We start from the raw sequence: 19311 nt of genomic DNA on the forward strand, positions 1-19311 counted from the left end.
AGTCAAAAAACAATACAGTGGCTGGGCGTGGTGGCACATGCCTATAATCCCAGCAGTTCAGGAGGCTGAGGCAGGAGGATCGCAAGTTCAAAGGCAGTATCAGCAACTTAAGAGAGACCCTAAGCAACTTAGCAAAACCCTGTCTCAAAAATAACAATTTTTTAAAAAAGTCGGGGGGAGTGGGCTGGGGATGTGGCTCAGTGATTAATCACCCCTGAGTTTACTGGATTGGTCAAAGGATTTTGCTATGAGCAGAAAACTGTAAGCAGTTTTCACTCATTTGACAAAGCAGGTCATTGACTAGGAAATCATAGAGAAAAGAGTGGGAACAGAGTGGCAGGAACCTCAAAGGAAAGGGTTTTGTGAACAAGAAAGTATCTAAAAGATTTCATTAAAAATCAAAGCATTTTTAAAATACTAAATATACTGCCAATATCTTACAGCTGGATTTCTTTAAAAATTATTTTAACTCATATATTTACTTATATATTTTAGTTTAGTGGGAGAATTACCACTTTTTTTAAACATAAAATACTTAAAATTGTGTTAAAAATAGGGGAAAAAAAAGCACCTATAATTCTACCACCTTAGCAAAACTAGTATTGCAGTCATTTTAGAAGTTAACGTCATATTGTATATAAAATTGTATACCAATTTTTTTTCCAATTAGCTACACGCATTTTTGAAGCCACACGCATTTTCTGTTAATTTTAACACTTGCATGATATTTTATCAAGTAGATTTTCAAAATTTACAAATCAGTTCTTCCATTGCTCATCTAATTCGGGGCTGCAATAAATTATGCATGAGTGTAAATCAGCATGTAAAATTTTACAATTCATGTACAACCTGAAAAGTAGATACATGAATAGTGTCCAAGGTGGGAAAGTTCCCCTAAAGATTAAAAGGAGAATGGTAGGCTTAATTTCATATGCACTATTTCACCAAGTCACTGACAAGTCAAATGATTTTACCTGGAAGAAATCTTACAAAACGTGGCATGAAATGAAATCTTGGGCAGCAGGGAGGACTGTCTTCAAACAAAGGACCTAAAGCAAACAAGTGGAAAGGAAAGAGAAAAGAAATCAAACAATTTAGAAAGCAAACACTACATCCTAATTCCTAAGAATTTTTTTGGTTTATGGCAACCAAAAAACACCACCAGAAGTGGGGACATAACACTCCTACTCCCCCAACTCTTCAATAGCTTAATCAATCATCTGGAACTGCCACAGCAACCAGTAAGAATCACAAGGAGCATGATATGGAAAGTCAAGGGGACGAATGAGAGCTCTGGAGAGCAAATATGTAGAGTAAAGTTAATTTTGAAATTCAAAAATTCAAGTTTTTCTTATAACTCAACTAGAGCATAATATAATAAATTTGCATGTCATTTTATTCTCATTTTAATTAATACACTAAAAAATTGAAATGCTATTGGTTTGAGAAGCCATTCATCAATACATGTGGTTTAAAAAGCCTTTCAAATTCAATTCATTTATTTGAAAACTGGTTTGAAAAACTATTAATGAATACACTGCTTTAAATAAGTAAATATTTAGTATAATACAGACATTTTCAAAAGAGTAAACTACTATCATCAAGTTTTTTAATCGATTAGATCACTCTGCTTTCTGTGTGTGTGTTAATAACTGAAGTTCTCTGTTACAGTGTCATCATAGAAGTTGATAAGAGCACAGTTCAGTAGATTTAAAATATTAACTCATGAGATTTTCCCTAATGCACATAAATCAAGGTAGTTACTCATAATAATTGGTACCAACTTCTTGGCTAATAACATGCCCCATCAAATTACTAAGAAGTAAAGTCTAGAAAAACTTAGTCATATCAAGTGATAGCAAGTGTTCCTATGAATAATACACTTTTCTATGGGTATTTCAAAAATAAGAATTTCAACCATCTGCCCCCCAATTTACAAGCATTTTTCACATATAATGTTCTTCTATAAGCATTACTTTTTTCTTTAAATTCTGTAATTACCTTTGAGATTCCAGTCATATAATTCCAAAATATCTCTGAATAGAAAAAGTGAAAAGAGTTCCAGCCCTTTCACACAAAAATTCTGAAAAATAAACCAAAGTCAAATTATGATAGATTTGTAAATATATAATAACTAAAGATTCAACATTTTCTAGCCAAGGATCTTAGAAAAGTGTCTGTTGAAACTATACTTAAAAACAATTTCCTAAAATATTTGGCCTCTGTCTTACAACAGCTCATGGTTTCAGATAGAAGTGAAGGAGACAATAATGACATTAGGATTTCTACAAAAATGTCAACCCAGCCTTACAGTACAGAAATAAAATGATACAAAATTTAAAGTCAAATCTCATATCACAGTTTTCAAATCCAATTATAAAACATATCAGAACCTCCTGGGGATGTTTTATTAACTCAAATTACACACATATCTTCAGGCACTGATTGACTTGTTCATCACGGAGCCTCTCCACTCCATCCAACACAATCAGAATCACTGTTACCATGCTACCAAAAAGCAGTAGTCCTGTTCCAAAAAACTTCAAACTCTTAGCAAAAACAAATTAAAAGCTAAGAAAAACTACAAAACTTTGTTATCCCAGTGACACTCAGAAGGCTGAGGCAGGAAGATCTCAAGTTCAAGGCTTGCCTAGGCAACTTAGTGAGAACTCTGTCTCAAAGTAAAATTAAAATGACTGGGGATGTAGCTCGGTGGTAAACCACTTGCCTAGCATATGCAAGGCCTGAATTCAACCTCAAATACTACTGAAAAAAAAAAAATCACAAAACTTTGTACCAAAATTTCTCCTGTAAACAAGCTAAACAGATGATATATTTGCAAGTAAGACTTGTTTACTAATTCTTTCTACTACTTTACTTGCTCAGGATTCATAAATCACCCCGCATGAGATCATATTAGAAGTCATAAACTTTTACAACAGCAAATGAAGGCTTATGACCTTAAGATCTAAAAGGAAGCAAAAAGGCTTTTTACACTGGAGAATGAAGGGACATGCCCTTCTCTTTAATTCTTTTCAAGTAGCAGGCAGAATGAACAGGACTTTCCCAGAATAAAATAGGTGCTAACTAAACATGCATGTAATGCCCATTAATTTCCCGTTGGAGGTCCCTGCCCATGACAGAGCTCCACTGTTAAACAAGTTTTAAGAAGAGCCAGGGGCTCTGGAAATCGACCCTAGCTCCAAAACAACGTTAAGTGCACAGGCTTGTTAGCTGTCTAGTTGTTATTTCTTAGTGTGATTTGTTGACACCACTAAATTCAAGATCAGGCAATGAATCATTCTGTGATTCGCATTAATCTTGCTTTGGAATTTTAAATTTCTTGCATATATTTAGATAAATCTGCTGCTGAGCATCCGCAATGAAAAACAATTAGGAAAGATATGTAAATATATGGAAAGAAAAATGAGCTAAGCATTGATCTTGTCATTGGAGATAATGAATAAGATTATTCTAACAGCTATCAGATTCAGTTTCACTATTCCAATTTCCTCTCTGATAATGGCCAGTAACCAAAATCTGTCCCCTACACAAAATAAACTAGAAACAGATGCAAAGTCACTACCAGCAGATGCAACACAAACAGAAGCAGGTTCAAAAAAAGGTCAATGAGTTTAAAAATGACCCAAATTTTAACCTTGATATCAGAGCTACATTTCGGTGACCATTTTGACAGTGATCATGGTATTTTAAGGACCTCCTCTGGCAAAAAGCCAGAGCTGACCAAGGCCAATTTTTTTTTTTTTTTCAAGTGTGGAATAAACAAAAGAACTACAACAAACTGTTAAACAAGCTTTTCACTTACCTCAGGCATCATCTCTTCAATGAAATGAATCGTATAGTCTATGTTGAATCTAATTACTTTACACAGTGGAATCTGCAATGAGAAGAGAGATTCAGTTCCCCAATACTTCCCGGCAGGATAATATAGCACAGAATGTGTCTGCTACCTGACCCAGAGGCCATCAAACAAATAAGAAGGTTTCACTCTCATTTTCGCTACTAACACGCACATGAAGTTTGTCCACAACTACTGGATTTTAATGTCAAGAACCCAGCTGGCCAGGCATCTATAGGAAACCTGCATGATGTCGGTGTTTAATTAATAGTATGAGCAGCACCAACAGTAGCAGAAATTGACAAGAACCCATTAAAACCAAACATATCACCTCTAAAGAATTAATAAAACCACAATCATAAACTTGATCCCCTCAGGTTTTTAAAAAATCTTTCAGAATCTTCAGTTCTTCATGAGATTAAGTATGGCCGACTGATGACTTATTAGTTAAGGATTCATGGCTCATTGAAGAGCATACAATTCATGCTGCCTATCTGGCTCTTGAGCAAAAACAGCAAGTATAGAATAAAAATAATAATGGCTAGAATTTATTGGGCCAGGCACCATTCTTATGTTTTGTAATATGGACTCATATAACCATCAGAGCATCCCCAGATAGGTCTGATTATTATTCCCATCGTACAACAGAGGAAATTAAGGCAGAGAGTCATGGATATCCTGCCTAAGCACCAGATACTGGTAAATTAGGACTTCTTGCACTAGACTGCAGCTGTTAGCCAGAGTACACACCTCTCATTACTTGTTCTAATATTTAGTGTATATGCGAAAATAAAGGAAGACTCAGTATGAAATAAATCCATTTGTCTTATTCTACCAATGTACCAACAGACACCAGCCTAGCACCCAGACATAACAGCTTTCTGTAAAGATATTTTTGAATGAATGAAAAGAATGACAAAAGGAGGAAAAGAAGTTAATGCAGTGGCTTGGCTGGCTAGCTGGGGAAAATAATAGACCCAGAGGCCCTAGAGAGGTGTTAAGTGGGTTTTTCTGACTACTCAATCTATGCATAAGACTATGGAACCGCTTATATAAACCATAGCAATCAAAAAGAAACAAATTTTAATTGTACCAGCAAAACAGATGGTAAGAAAAATAGCCTTATATCGCCACCTACTGGAAATCTCAGAAATCAAGTTTTACTTCTTAGGTGTTCTTTTTCTTTTTAGATAGTGATTGTGTGAAATTCATAATTAACTTGAATAAGAGATTCATTTTCAACCTCCTGGTGATACTGAATCCTCAACTAATCAAAGCAACATGCTAAGGCCACTACTATTTTTTAAGTTCTACTTTATTCCTCCAATTGTATAAAAATATTTCAGAATTACAAATTTTTACATGATTTAACGTAGTTGTTCGCAAACAATACATAACTATTGTTTGTAAACAACTATGCCAGGCTTATAATTATAATTTAAGGCAGGCCACAGTTCCTGCCCTAAAAGGTAAGGATCCAAAAGAGAAAGAAAGGCACATGAACAAATATAATATGATAAAAATGTAACTTACAGCTGCAATTATAAAAAGCAAGCAAAAGAAAAAAAAAAATACAAAAGAACCAATAAGGTTATGTTTTCAAAAATAAGGAGGAAATTCCTGGGCCATCCAGAAAAATAAAGTTGAGGCAGCATGACAACTTAGCTTCTAGCAAGACAGAAAAAAGGAACCTGATGGAAGAAGTCACTTCGTCATTTGAGAAGAAAGTGCACAGAGAAAAGTCAGGTAATTCTTGAAAAAAGATTAACTTCATTATGTTGCCCACAAATCATATTAAGGCCAAAGCTTGTGGCTATGTGGCACAAGAAATCACTCAAGTACTTTCAAGTACAGTCAAGTAAAAGACTATCATACTTTACATTTCATATGGGCCACTATGGAAACTGTGGAAATGGCTCAGAGGGAACGAAGACCAGAGGACCAGACTGGAATCCAAAGCAACAAGCCAGAGCTAAATGAAGGAAATACTGAAAAGGAGGGGAACATTTTTAAACATATTAGAAGATGTTACTGATCCACACAACAACATGGGAGTGAGAGAGAAGAAAGAACAGAGGACAACTTCTAGGTTTTTGACTTAAGAGCGAATAGGTAGGTCACAATAGCATTAATACAAAAGCAGATATTCAAGAAAATGTCTCCTGAGCACATCAAACTCAGTGTGCAGGGAGGATGAAGAGTTCCCTTTCAGGAAGGCTGAGGGACCTAAGGAACATCACAAGGGCATCCAATAGGCCATCTGAAACTCAAATAAGGAACAGAGCTATCCACCACAGCTGGAAGCACAAAGTCCCTGGGGGTCAGAGTATGTATGGAAGAAAGAACTGTGGGTGGAATTGCTAAGCAAGAAAGTCAGCTGCAGAGAAAAGAGCAAGCACTCCTACACAAAAGACAGAGCAAAAAAGTGCCAACTTCACTCCTTCCTATCATGTGCAAAAGCACTCAGCAGATAACATGTGCAAACATAGTCCTCTCCTCATGGAATTTCACCTCAAATCACTTCTGAAGATTTTGTTTAAAAAACTCTTTCTTTTACACATTTGATTTTCTTTTGAGCCTCTATCCATACCACCAAAGCCCTCCTGAGACACACAAACTTGGAGAAGCGGCATCTCCTTATCTACCCTAATCTCCCATGACAACTGGTCATTTTACTACACATTAGTCATCGGAAAAACTGTTACTGGCAAGATCACCAAAACAGCTCCCAACCTATGCCCTCCAATCACATACATTCCTACTAGCACTTCTTAAAATAGGCTTGAACTTAAAAGTGAAGAATATCATATGTTGAATGATACTAACTCCTAACTCATCCTGGGAAGAAAACACCCTCCCTAAACCCCTACATTCTAATACTACTACTTCCATACAATGAATGACCAAATCTAGGGGTCAGTGAGGTCACTAGAAATGGAAAACCAACTAAGGTGGGAGGGAAATGATCAAGAAGTTTTCCTGTTCTTCTGCAAATGGAAGAATCTTCTATACAGTAAGTAAAGTTATAAAAACTTATGTATTATATTATATAACGATACTTATTGTTAAAGCCCTTAATGCCATCAGGTATTCTAAGTAATGGTAAATGTATTACATAAAAGGATAAAATTTTCCCAGACGCTATATGCTTAGCCATTAAGGCTTGGAGACCTTAAGAGAACTTGTCAGAACCAGCTTTGGTGGAGACTCTATAGTTACTATTACAGGCATGCCCTTCTTGCTGATGTGCTTTCTCTATACAAAAATGAATCAGATCAGTAAAATGATTTAAAAATTCTTTTTCTTCGGAGACTATTTCAAATCCAAAAGGCCTTTAATGGCTCTAATTCCTACAGACTATAGAACACTCAGTTTAAAACTCAAACTTATTTTATCATCTCCAGCATAAATGATGGGGCGCCTCACTACACAGTTCTCAAGTTTTAAGACATTCATATATAATATATGCTGAGGTTTTATCTTTTATTTTATAACAATAGCAACAGGGATTAATTTAGCATTAATTAAGTGTCAAACCTTGTGCTGAGAGACTTTTAAAAAGTTATGTTTTTGATGTGAACCTACTAAAACAGACCTAAAAAACAAACTCTATTTTTAATACAGTATGTTGGATTCTAACTAAAATCCCAAGAATAGCCACATTAATAAAGCTCAAAGAATCACTCGACCAAGGTCAAAAATAAAAGAATTACAAGATTCAAACCCAGCTGTCTGACATCTTTTCTAAAACAAGAGGTGCCAATACTTATTATGTATCAAACACCCTGGTGAACACTTTCTATGTGTCACCTCGCTTTATTTTTCACAAAATCTGAAGAGACTGCTATAACTAATGCCCCTATCTTCCAGATGAGAAAACAAAGGCTTTAGACTGCAGTATCAAATCACATGGCTAGTAAGTAGAATTCACTAACATTTAAACCCTGGTCTCTCTGAAACCACACTGCTTTTCTTCTTCAAGGTGACCCTAAAAGTCAAAATGAGCTCTATATCATCTCTAAAGAATTAAGAAAAAAAGATGATAGATTATTTTCTTTTAAAAAAATTTTTGTTTTGTTTTTTTTAGTTGTAGTTGGACACAATACCTTTATTTTATTTATTTTTATGTTGTGCTGAGGATCAAACCCAGGGCCTTGCACTTGCTAGGCAAGCACTCTACCACTGAGCTATGACCCCAGCCAGATAGATTATTTTCATGCTAACTAAATTATTTGCATTTGCAAGCTCTGGTGGCATTACATGAAAAGGCATTACATGAGGGGTCCGGTGGGCTTAATGACTTCCAAAACCTTTTATATCTCTAAGGCTGCAGTTTAGTATAACAAAGGTTTGAGTGCCTAGTACAGACACACAAAGCATGGGAATCACTAAAATTCAAAAACTGCCCAGTACCATAAAGGCTGTGTAAGAATGGTCCCTTTTCTATATTGGTGAACAGATGGTCCACCGGGAGGTAGATGTAATGTGGAACATCACATGCTTTTACATTTTACATTTAGAGTATAAACATTATCAAAGAAAATTCTCTAGGATAAAATATACTACGGAATAAAAGAGAAATCTCATTAGGAAAACAATTCGTTTAAAATCACTACTTCGAATTACATCTACCTATGAAGTGAAAAAGAAGCCAAGGTAAGGCCAAGTTTTGGGTCTTAGCCTTCGATGGAAAAGAATTCCATGTCTTAAATAAACAGTACTAAAATAACTTTCTAACCATAGATATCATTTCATGAAACCAAGCCAGAAAGGATTAAAGAGCACTCTATTTTGATGTAGCCACACCATAATTATAATCCAGTAAGTTCTACCAAAGCCAGAGCTAGGGAAAGCACACGGCTGTGCCTCCTCTCCTGCACGGCTGCCTCCTGATTTACTCTATACCCAATTGGAATATGGAGTAATACACGAGGCAATTCCAAGATTGACAGCTTTGAAACAGAGATTCTGGACTCACAGATACTCATAGTTGAACTGATTACCAGCAAAATATTCATAATATCTGTGTAAATATCCTAAAGACTCTTACAAAAGACATATAAAAGACATATTTCCGAGGTTTAAAAGCAAAAAACTGTATGAAGTTAATCAGGCTCCAGCTAACAAGCTGTTTCTCTTTCCTTCACCCAGAGACATAATAGTTTCTCCTCAAAACTTTCCAACTTTCTGTTGAAGGACAACCAACCCAAAATAGTTTTAACACATTATTCCACAGTTTATCTTCCTTTTTCAATCTTTCACACTCTCAAAATGTTATTTTCTCAAAATGACACATGTTTACCTACACCATTTAATGTGGACCCAATGTGTGACTCATTAGCACAGATGTCACACTTCTACCTGACACTCTGCTGCAGATTTCCTGCAGCTCATGCAGCAGGATGCACAGTAAATGTTACTTAGGAGTCAGAAGAAGGGAAATCTACTCTGACTTTTGAAAAAAAAAAAATATGAAGGAAAGACAAGGAAAAAAGAAGGAGGTGGAGAAAAGAGAAAGGGAGTAGAACAGCACATACTTACATTGGTCAGAGGGGCATGCGCAAACATAGAAAATCCTTCAAAGATATACTCATGATCATCATATTCTATAACAGTTGGCCTGTCAGTCTAAAAGTAAACAGAAACACAAAACGCAGTTTAAACAAACCACAATTTGCATGTGCAGATATCCATCAGGATACAGAGTAATCAAGAGCAAAAATGAAGATAACTTTGTGCATGCCTATCATTTTTCCAAACTCTATACAAAAGTTAATTTTAAATGGAATTCTCTGGGTGGTGGATTTCTCTGGCTTCAGTATTAAGTACAGTATTTATGTCCTGAGACAATGAAGCCAATTATCGGTGTCATAAAGAAAAGGTCGTGGCTCAGTGGAAAAGTGCTTGCCTAGCATGCTTGAGGCACTGGGTTCGATCCTCAACACCACATAAAAATAAAATAAAGATATTGTGTCCATCTATAACTAAAAAAAATTTTAGAAAAAGAAAAAAAAACAAGGGTTATATAGTTTTCTAGGAACTAGTTTCATTTAATCCCACAACACTCCTCTTACTGAACTATATTTCTGAACTAACAGAAGTTCTAATATGGAACAAGATAATTACACAGCTCACTCAAACATAAAAAACAAAAAGAGACTCGGCATCAATATGTAAAGACTAGAGCTGCCTAAAAGGCTCTTAAAGCCTTCAGGGTGCCAAAGTTCATAGCTCCATCCCAGCTTCTCCAAGGAGAGGCCAACCCACCAAACATGCAATATATCAATTCCCATACAATTTCAAAGACCTTAATTATCCAAAAACTGAATTACTAAATGATACAAATTTTGATCTAACCATGAGACTTTCTTCCTTATGACATTCTTCTTCTTCTTCTTTTTTCATACCAGGGATTGAACCTAGGAATGCTCAACACATCCCCAGCCCTTTTTATATTTTATGTAGAGACAGGGTCTTGCTAAGTTGCTTAGGGCCTACGTTACTAAGACTATCTTTGAACTTGCAATCTTCCTGCCTCAGCCTCCTAAGCTGCAGAGGTTACAGGCATGTGCCACCATGCTCAGCATATATTTAATCCTAAATGTTAAATATGGAGCAAATTATCAAGGTTGGTAATATAATAGACACATAAGAATGTGTTATAAGGTAGGCTATAAGTATCATTTGTTTAAAAATTATATATATATTAAGAACTGAACTTAAGAAGGATCAATCAAAGAATATCCAAATACACATTATTCGTTTTGCCAATATTCTGTTGCATTCTATTTGAGTAACTCAACAGTTTGGCAGTTCCTCAGAATATTAAACATAGAGTTATCATATGAACCAGAAATTTCAGTCGTAGGTCTACACCCAGAGGAAATCGAAACACATACAAACACTTGTACACAAATGTTTACATCCATAATAGCAAACAGTGGAGATGACCTGAATGTCCATCAACTGATGAATGGACAAATATAGTGTATCTATTTTATAAATACACACATAATGTAAGGGAATATCATTTGGCCATAAAAAGGAATTAAATAGGGGGCTGGGGCATAGCTCAGTGACAGAGTGCTTGCCTCATATGCATGAGGCCCTGGGTTTGATTCCCAACACCACAAAAAAAAAAAAGGGAATGTAGTACTGGCACATCTTGCAACATGGGCATTTTGTTGAAAATAATTAATTATGCTACATGAAAAAAGTCAGACACAAAAGACCACATGTTTACATAAAAAATATCAACACAGGCAACTCCACAGGCACAGAAAATATCCTCTCCACCTAATGCTGAGGATAAGAAAGAAATGACTACTAATGGGCACAAGGTTTCTTTTAGGATGAGGAAAATGATCTCAAGTTAAGATTGTGAAGATGATTTTTATTAAAAATCATGAATCATATACTTTAAATGGGTGAATTTTATGATGTATGACTATCAATGAAATTATTAAAATATATAATTTTGAATATTCCAATTCTGAAATAGAAATCTCTTGATGAGAATAAATAAATTTCATTCTATGAGGCACTACAGTATAACAGAATAGTATATAAGTACCAGCACTGGAGCTCAATTCCTAGATTCAAATAACCACCTGCCACTTGATACCTGAGAAATCTCAAGCAAATTATTTAACCTCACCTATAAAACCCATGCCCCACGTGGATAATGGACATATACTTGAACAGGTATATTGTGAGAATTAAGTGAATACATGCTAAACACTTAGAATGGTGCCAAGAACATAGTACATGTTCAAAAATATTAGGTGCCATTATTATTATAATAAATATACAATAGATTTTCTTGTTTGGATCACAAGACAATAAATAAGCTATTCACTAATAGTTAAAAAGATACGGAAATGTTTTCATTCTTCCCACACCACTGCTTCAACTAACAGCTCCATAATTCACTGGCCATTATGAATTTGGTTATTATATAGCATCAATAATACAAATGAAAAAGTATACAGTAGTACAGTGGTGAGGAGCTGAAATAAACTTCCATTATGATAAAGGTCAATTTTATCAACATAAAAATATTTTTAAAAGAAAGAACATTTAAGAACTGAATCAGTAACTTAGTATACTCACATTTTAATCTATTTACATACTAAATTATATACAATTTGATTTTATTAGGAACTTACTAAAAAGTTTGTAGGAGGGGAGACTGTGATCCGATAGTGGAAAAGTCTGCCAGCATTGTTGGTCATGGGGCGGCAGGGTTTGATAGCCTAAGAAAAAGAACAAAAATAGAGCTTACAAGTAAGTCAGAAAACATTCTTACTTAAAAATGAACTATATTTTCAGACTCACACTGTCAAAAGATGTTTTATGTGCATTCCCTCTCAGAAAGAACAGAATTCAATTTAATGCTAACGAGATGAATAAAATGAGCAGGCCAACCAGTTTTCAACCCTTTTACCATGGACTAGTGATCGGAGATCCAGTGTCCAATAAAGCCACAAACTATGGGCTTCCGAGCCACCAAAATATGAGTTCAGTAAACAGGCAATTGTTGCCTATGGAGACACCTAAGGCAAAATGGCTAGACACAAGTACACCTGGGGGGTGCCTGCCACTGGCAAAGATCTGGTGCTCTTCAGTCCAGGTAGGTGGGAGAGTAGGTCAAGTCAGCGTCAAGGAGGGTCTGGAGGAACTCATGAGGCTTTCTGGAGATGAGGCAATTTGGGAGCCATCTTTGACATAAGTGCCAATAGATGTCACTTTACCCATAGTGCAAATAGCTGGACTGGGTCTCGTCCCATGGGCCATGAGCCTACAGAGGCCTGGGAGAGTGGTACACTGCAGGACAGGCTGCTATTGCTTTGAAAACTTTATTGGATGGTGTGTCTTGGTGTTTCCCAGGTGGTAAGGACCTGAGGAGCTTGATTAAATTCAGAGGCTGCACCACCAGAAAAGATGTTTGGCCAACTGTAAAGCACTTGCCCACAGTGGCCTGTTCAGGGCTCTCTCACAGGTATCCCTGTGCTATGGGGATGAAGGCTTCATAAACTCACTGGAGCATTGCCTAAATGCTTTAGTAGCTCTTCTTTCTTCACCTTTATGTCAGTCATTTTCAGCCCCTAACATAAGGGGATTCATGCTGGGGTGTGCCACTTGCCAGGCCACAGCCATTGCAGCAGAAACAGCACAAGTCTGTACAGAAACAGCACAAGTCTGCTCACCAGTTGTGCCACATCTGGTCATGCTTCATAAGTTTAACAGAGTTTTGCAGTAATGGGTCTTACAATCTTTGGAGAGAGTGGCCAAGCTGTTGTATTTCCATGAGTTGCAGACCACATCCTGTCAGGTACATACAGTACAGCCAGGCAGTGCCTTTCGCCCTGGGTGCCTGCATCAGTCTTTGAGCAGGCTTTGAACGTGTATCCACAAGGGGCAGGCCTCTTTGCAGACTGTGGTGTTTGGATGAGTTCTTCCTCATCCATGCCAGATGTGGAGGTGGCAGCTGTTTTCTCAACTGTGTGCCCAGTGGTGACTGGTACTGTCTGTGGTGCAGCCAATGGTAGTCCAGCACACTTGGCACCATCACTCCCTAGCTCACAAGCTTCCTGGCTGGCCAGATGAAGTGATGAAAGTCTAAGGTAAGCCTGGACAACTTGGGTGTGCTGCTAGTGGGCCAGCAGTGCCTCATAGACATCATAGTGGGTGGGTAATACCCCATGAGAAGACAGGCTGTCCCAGCAGGAGTCCAAAGAGGGACAGGAAAGGCGACGTGGAGTTTGCAGTGATATTTTGGTGATTCTAAGGACTTTGCTAAAGGCATTAGTTCCGGGATCCAACAGGAGATGTTCTTCTAATTCTGCTGGCAGACAACAACTGAGGAACTCTCCGCAGATCAGCTTTTCCTTAGACTTCTTGATATGCATCATGATGGCAAGACTTCAGAGCCAGCAGCTCCTCTTGCACAGTAGGGGCTGGAGACACATCACCCACTGGTCAGCTCTTCAAGCCAGAGATGCCCCCCTGGCATCCAGACCATCCTTCCTCCAAAAACCAGAGTGGTCTTAAGAATAATTTTGGCAGATCTTTCCTGGTGGCAATTTCCACAACAGAGACACAAAGTGCATGGAGATGGCAGCAACAGGTCAAAAAACAAAATTAAAAAAATTAGACCCACTATGGAGCATTCCACAGGGCTTCATTGAATTTACCAATCTCTCTCTCTTTTATTTTTTTCTTCTAAAGACTATGTTGTCCAGGCTAGCCTTGACCTTGCAATCTTGCTGCCTCAGCCTCCTGAGGAGCTGGGATTTTACTCAATTTCTTGATCAAAGCTGGTTCCCATTTATTCTGTTGATCCTCCCATCAGTCGGGATATCATGACTCACTTGCTTACAAGAGTATCATCCTCATCTCCAAAAAATCATATTCAGGACTCCCAGGTGATCCTGTTAACCATCTTCCCCAAGTTACTTCTCCCCTTCAGTTGAAATCACATCAAAGACAAAACTTAGGCAGCATCTAATACTCAGGCAGCTTATTCTGGTAATACTACTACAAGATGGATAGTGAGAGCAAGCCAGACAGTCAGGGAGATAGATGACCAACTGATCAGCAGGGTCTCTACCCTTTCTTGTACCTATATTCATCCTGGATCAGTTACCAAGTGGTTCCTTCAACTTAAGGAAGTTTAGGTTACTCATTTAAGCAATCGTTCTAAGCTTTATGAAAGCTGCATCTGTGCTGAGGGGGCCCTGTTTCCTGGAAATCCCTGAGTCAAGATTAGGAAGCCACAGACCAAGCTATATCATACTTCTGACATGCAGTACCAACCTGGTGAAACACCTGAGTGATATTGTTCCCCTTATAGCCACAATGTCTATTATTATATACTAGACAGGTATGCAGACCACAGGACTTAAGGATCTTTCTAGATATAAAATCCTAACATCATCTTCTTTTCACTTGTTAAACAACACAAAATCACCTTTGGCTAAACTTACAAATAAATTGTAAAAAGCAGGAAAATTAATCTCAGAAATCAGAGCAGTGAGTTTTAATAGGAAATAAGAACAGTGAAAGGAATAAATTGCAAGGCAAAAATAAAAAAATTATAAGAGGTGGTGAAATAAAACATGCATGGCACTTAACATGGAAAAAGGAAAACTGAAATGGAGGGGGGAAAAAAAGCAACATTGGATCAATGGGTATGCTGTGATAGATAGGGATGTGTCACCCAGCCTTTTCAGGGAAGAACTCACTGCTCAGCTCCGCAAAGTGTGAACACAGACAGCTTCCAGCTGTTGGGTCCTTCTGGATCTCTCCCCAGTGCAGAGTCTTGTCCCCCAGCATCAGGTACTGAGCTTGGAAGAGGTATAAGAGCTCCGCCATTTTAGCCCAATTCTACTGGGTAATATTCACTCCACAGATTACCCCCAGGTTGACTGGGGTTTTGTTGGGCCTTACTCATAGGTCAGCTAATCCTTCTGTCCAATCCTTACACCCTCTTCCTTTCATAGGGTTCATTATTCCTCCAGACATCCTGCATTCCAAAACCATCTTAGCATCTGCTTCTAGAGACCCCAATATGTTGTAGTTGGTACCAGGAGTGATCCAAGAAAGCAGGAACTTAAAAACTAAGATGACATTTTAGAGCTGACTAACAGATAGGACCAACTAACAAAGAGGACCCCATCACTGCAGTGGGTGGAGCACATAACCCCTCACACACCAGGTAGCAGGCTCATTAAAACTTTCAGAGACTGAACCAGGAAGCTGAACCAGTGGAAGCAGGGGCAATAATGTATCAGGTGCTTATGATTATAGAATAGAAGTAGCTAGAAGGATAAAGGCTATTATCCTTGCAGAGTACATGGCAATCGCTAAGCACTACAGACATTATACCATGCTCCTCGATCCTTAGTCTGCCCAGAAATCATCTGAAGTCTTGCTAAATCTCTGATTACTTACTCCCACAGCCAGTTTTTGACTCTGCAGCTGAGTCAAGCTAAGAATCTGCATTTCTTAAGCTTATATTACTTGGAAGACCTCACTTGTAGAACCACTACTCTTCAGAAATGTAATAGCAGAGGAGAAAATGCAATTGGAAGGCAGAAGCGAAAGCCAGAAGGCTTCTCAGAGGCACTCAAGAACCCTGATCACCTGTAATGAGAGACAAGAGAAAGCCAGGACTAAGCCCAGGGCTCACCTGTAAAAGCAGCCACACTTGAAGAACAATGGACAGCCACCAAGGTAGGTCTGTTATGCCAAGGTCAAGGCCCTAGAAACCTGGGATGAGGACATTTAGGTTTTAACTCCTCAGATTCCTCTAAACCTTCTACTTCTGCAGAGATGGCACATCCCTCCCTGTTAAGAGCAGTCTCTCACCTGTGATAAAGACAATGGAAGATCCTACAAGGCAGCAGCGTGTTTGTGTGTGTGTGTATGTACGCGCATGTGCACATACACACACACACACACAACTAATATCCAACCAATCTGCTTCCTGGCCAACATACCTATAATCAGAGTTATTTCATAGTATAACCCAGCTGGAGAGGTGCTGGGAAGAAAGAATTTATATCCCAAAGGAGCTACAAGAAATAACCAGCACATGCCAGCAGCTAGAGGCGTCTACAGAAGACCAGGTACTGAGAGTGCTTCACTAAGGTGCCAGAAAATAAAAGTGATGAGGAAATAGTTCACTGACTTTGGAATACTCAGATTCAAGATACCAGGAGATGCTGGGAACTCCCTACTAAGATGCCCTCCAAAAGCAGAAAAAACCATGGTTCACCTGAGTAATGCTGAAATTCCAGAACTGTCCATGGTAAATGGTGGAGGAAGAAATTCAAGGAAAGTAGGCACGTTGGAGTGGATATACTATCTTCAGCTAGAAACTATGCCAAACAATCCCCAGAGCACACATCAAGAGCAATGTGTGGTGAAAAGGGCTTTGCATCACTAAGATAGGTGGTGGCCTCGTCTACAGGCCAGGGCTGACTGTAGGACAAGGGATCAGAGGGCAGAGCTTGTTAACAACAATGGGGACAACAGACTCCTGAAACAAGGAAGGCCAGGTGATGGGGCCAAATTGCTATAAGTCATGTCAAATAATTATCATTGTGATCAGTAAAGTCAAAGTGGCAGCCAAGGGGGCCTGAACCATAAAGTAGGGGAAACAGTTAACAGAGCATGATGTTCTTGGGTACAAAATAAATGAGCAATCAACAAGAGTACTACTTAGTTTGTACCAACAGAAGGAATCAATTGTGGATAACCAAGAGGCGAGGGCAGGTCACTCCAGTAAATAGTCACACTATCCTTTGGCTACTTCTAGAACTGACATATTTTTTGGATTGAAATTCCTTGCCAGAAGAGGTGGCCAGATTTCAGGAGGACGGATTTTTGGACGGATTTTCAAACACTATAACTAGTAGAAATGGTGATGACAACAATGCCCTTTCTCAAAGGGGCCTGTAGCCATTTACCCAAGGAACTGTACACTGGAGAAAGGGACTACCCAAGAGGGTTCAAGAAGCACTGGACACAGCACCTGCATAATCCCTGAAGAATATGAAGCCAAGATAATAAATGGAGTCTTGGTTAAGGTCTGGCTTATAGAGAGTCTACTGAATCCACAGATCTACCCAGGGTTCATCTTCCTAGTCCTCAAATTCATCTTTGGAACTGACATAACTCAACAGATTGCACCACTCTACATTGGGTCCTGGACCTGTGGAGTTAAGAAGTCATGATGGGAAGACCAAACAAAAGCCACTAGAATTACCACTACCACCATCCCTAACCCAACTACCAAAAACAATAGTGCATTCTGGGGACAATGGAAATCAGTACCACCCTTAAGGATTTGAAGGACACAGGGGTGAAGGACATCTGTTATTTTATCAATCTGACCCCTGAAGGATCCTAAACGAGATGGCAGAATACACAGCTGCCATGTTAGGTATCGTAGCTTAGTGAGTACAGGTTTTGTTTGTTTCTTTGTTCATTTTTATGGTATTGAGGGATGGAACCCAGGGGCACTCTACCACTGAGCTACATCCTACCCCTTCTAGTTATCCAGGCTGTCCGTGAACTTGTGATCCTTCTGCCTCAGGCTTCCAAGTGTGTACTACCATATCCAGCAGTGAAAACAGACCAACACAAGAAAATCCCCACAAGCCAGGCATAAGCAGGCCCACATCAGCATAACTCTCCCTCTGCTCTGTCCTGGCCGTGCTCCCTCCTTGCTACAGGTGTTGGTCCCTAATCAACTAATGAACTCAGGAACAAAATACATGGCAACCAACTTGGTGAATGTGTTTTTTCCATCCCAGTCATAAACGGGGTTCAGAATGTTTCACAGACAACATTAACAGTTTAGCCCTAGTGCTCTTGTCAACTCTCCCACCCTGTCATAACATCCACAGAGTTCCCAACTATCTGGACGTACTGCAGAACATCACATGGCTCCAGTATGACTGTGACATTCTACTCATCAGGTTAGAGGCCTTGGTCAAACACATGTACTACCCAGGACAAGAGAGAAACCTACAATAATTCAGGGGCCTACTGCAGCCACACAATTTTTAGAAGTCCAGTAGTCTGGGGTGCCAAGACATTTCCTCCAAAGTAAAAGAAAAATGAGTGTATCTTCCACTCCCTGGAATGAAGGTGAAGGGAAAAAAAAAAAAAAAAAACCCACTGGTGGTCTCCTCAGGTCCAGGAGGCAGCATAATCCTCTGAAGATTGCTTTGGACAATTTACAGGTGGCACCAAAGGCTGCCAGCACTGAGCACAGCCCAAGTGAGGGAGGGCTAAGTAGTTCCAGACCAAAGTACAATCAGTCCTGTTCACTGCAACCAAACAACTCATAAGATCCTACCACGTTGATGGGAAAAGATGCCAAGAGGAGACAGTGGTAGGTCACACTGAGAAAATCACAATGCTGGTCTATGGTGTTCGGGAGCAAGGCCATCCTATCTGTAATGACGAACTATGTGCTTTGAGAAAACTCCTAGGGTGCTTATGGGCCCTGGTAGAAGTAGAAAGCCTGGTCCAGGGACACTAGGTTGACTTGTGGCAGACAAGCTCATCATAAGCTGGATTCCTTCAGTCCCATCAGGCAATGAAGTTGAGTGGCACAGGCAATAATCCATCATAAGATGGAGGTGACACCTCCAGAGTCAAGCGTAATAGGAACATAGCACAAAGGAGCTACAAGGGCAAAAGGCCCTGATCCCTAAGATGCCATCACTGTTATACCAGCACCCTTCCCTCAGGCAAGGGAGGATGTAGGGATGAAGGCAGAGGAAAAAGCCAAACCTTGGCTTGCAAACAGGTCAGAGAGTAAGAAAGTACAAACCAAAAATGGACTACACTATAGCCTCGCTCAGGGATGGTTTTGAAAGACAAAGATAAGGGAAAATCTCCCCAATGGACAGTTTCAGGCAATATACTTGGTC

General features: G+C 38.9%; 1 protein-coding gene across 5 annotated transcripts in view; it reads right to left on the bottom strand.

Moving 5' to 3' along the window:
• The window catches only part of Drosha (drosha ribonuclease III), a 118703-nt gene that overhangs the window by 73924 nt on the left and 25468 nt on the right, over nucleotides 1-19311 (bottom strand). For all 5 annotated transcript variants that reach the window (XM_071612633.1, XM_027936245.2, XM_027936244.2 and 2 more), the window contains 5 exons: nucleotides 12028-12114; nucleotides 9401-9487; nucleotides 3827-3898; nucleotides 2002-2083; nucleotides 975-1049 (listed from right to left, as the gene is read on the bottom strand). In XM_071612633.1, coding sequence (XP_071468734.1) covers nucleotides 975-1049; nucleotides 2002-2083; nucleotides 3827-3898; nucleotides 9401-9487; nucleotides 12028-12114 — 403 coding nt within the window. The remainder of the gene's footprint in view (nucleotides 1-974; nucleotides 1050-2001; nucleotides 2084-3826; nucleotides 3899-9400; nucleotides 9488-12027; nucleotides 12115-19311) is intronic.

The sequence above is a fragment of the Marmota flaviventris genome, chromosome 5 (assembly GCF_047511675.1).
Source record: "Marmota flaviventris isolate mMarFla1 chromosome 5, mMarFla1.hap1, whole genome shotgun sequence".
In the NCBI taxonomy this organism is placed as follows: domain Eukaryota; kingdom Metazoa; phylum Chordata; class Mammalia; order Rodentia; family Sciuridae; genus Marmota; species Marmota flaviventris.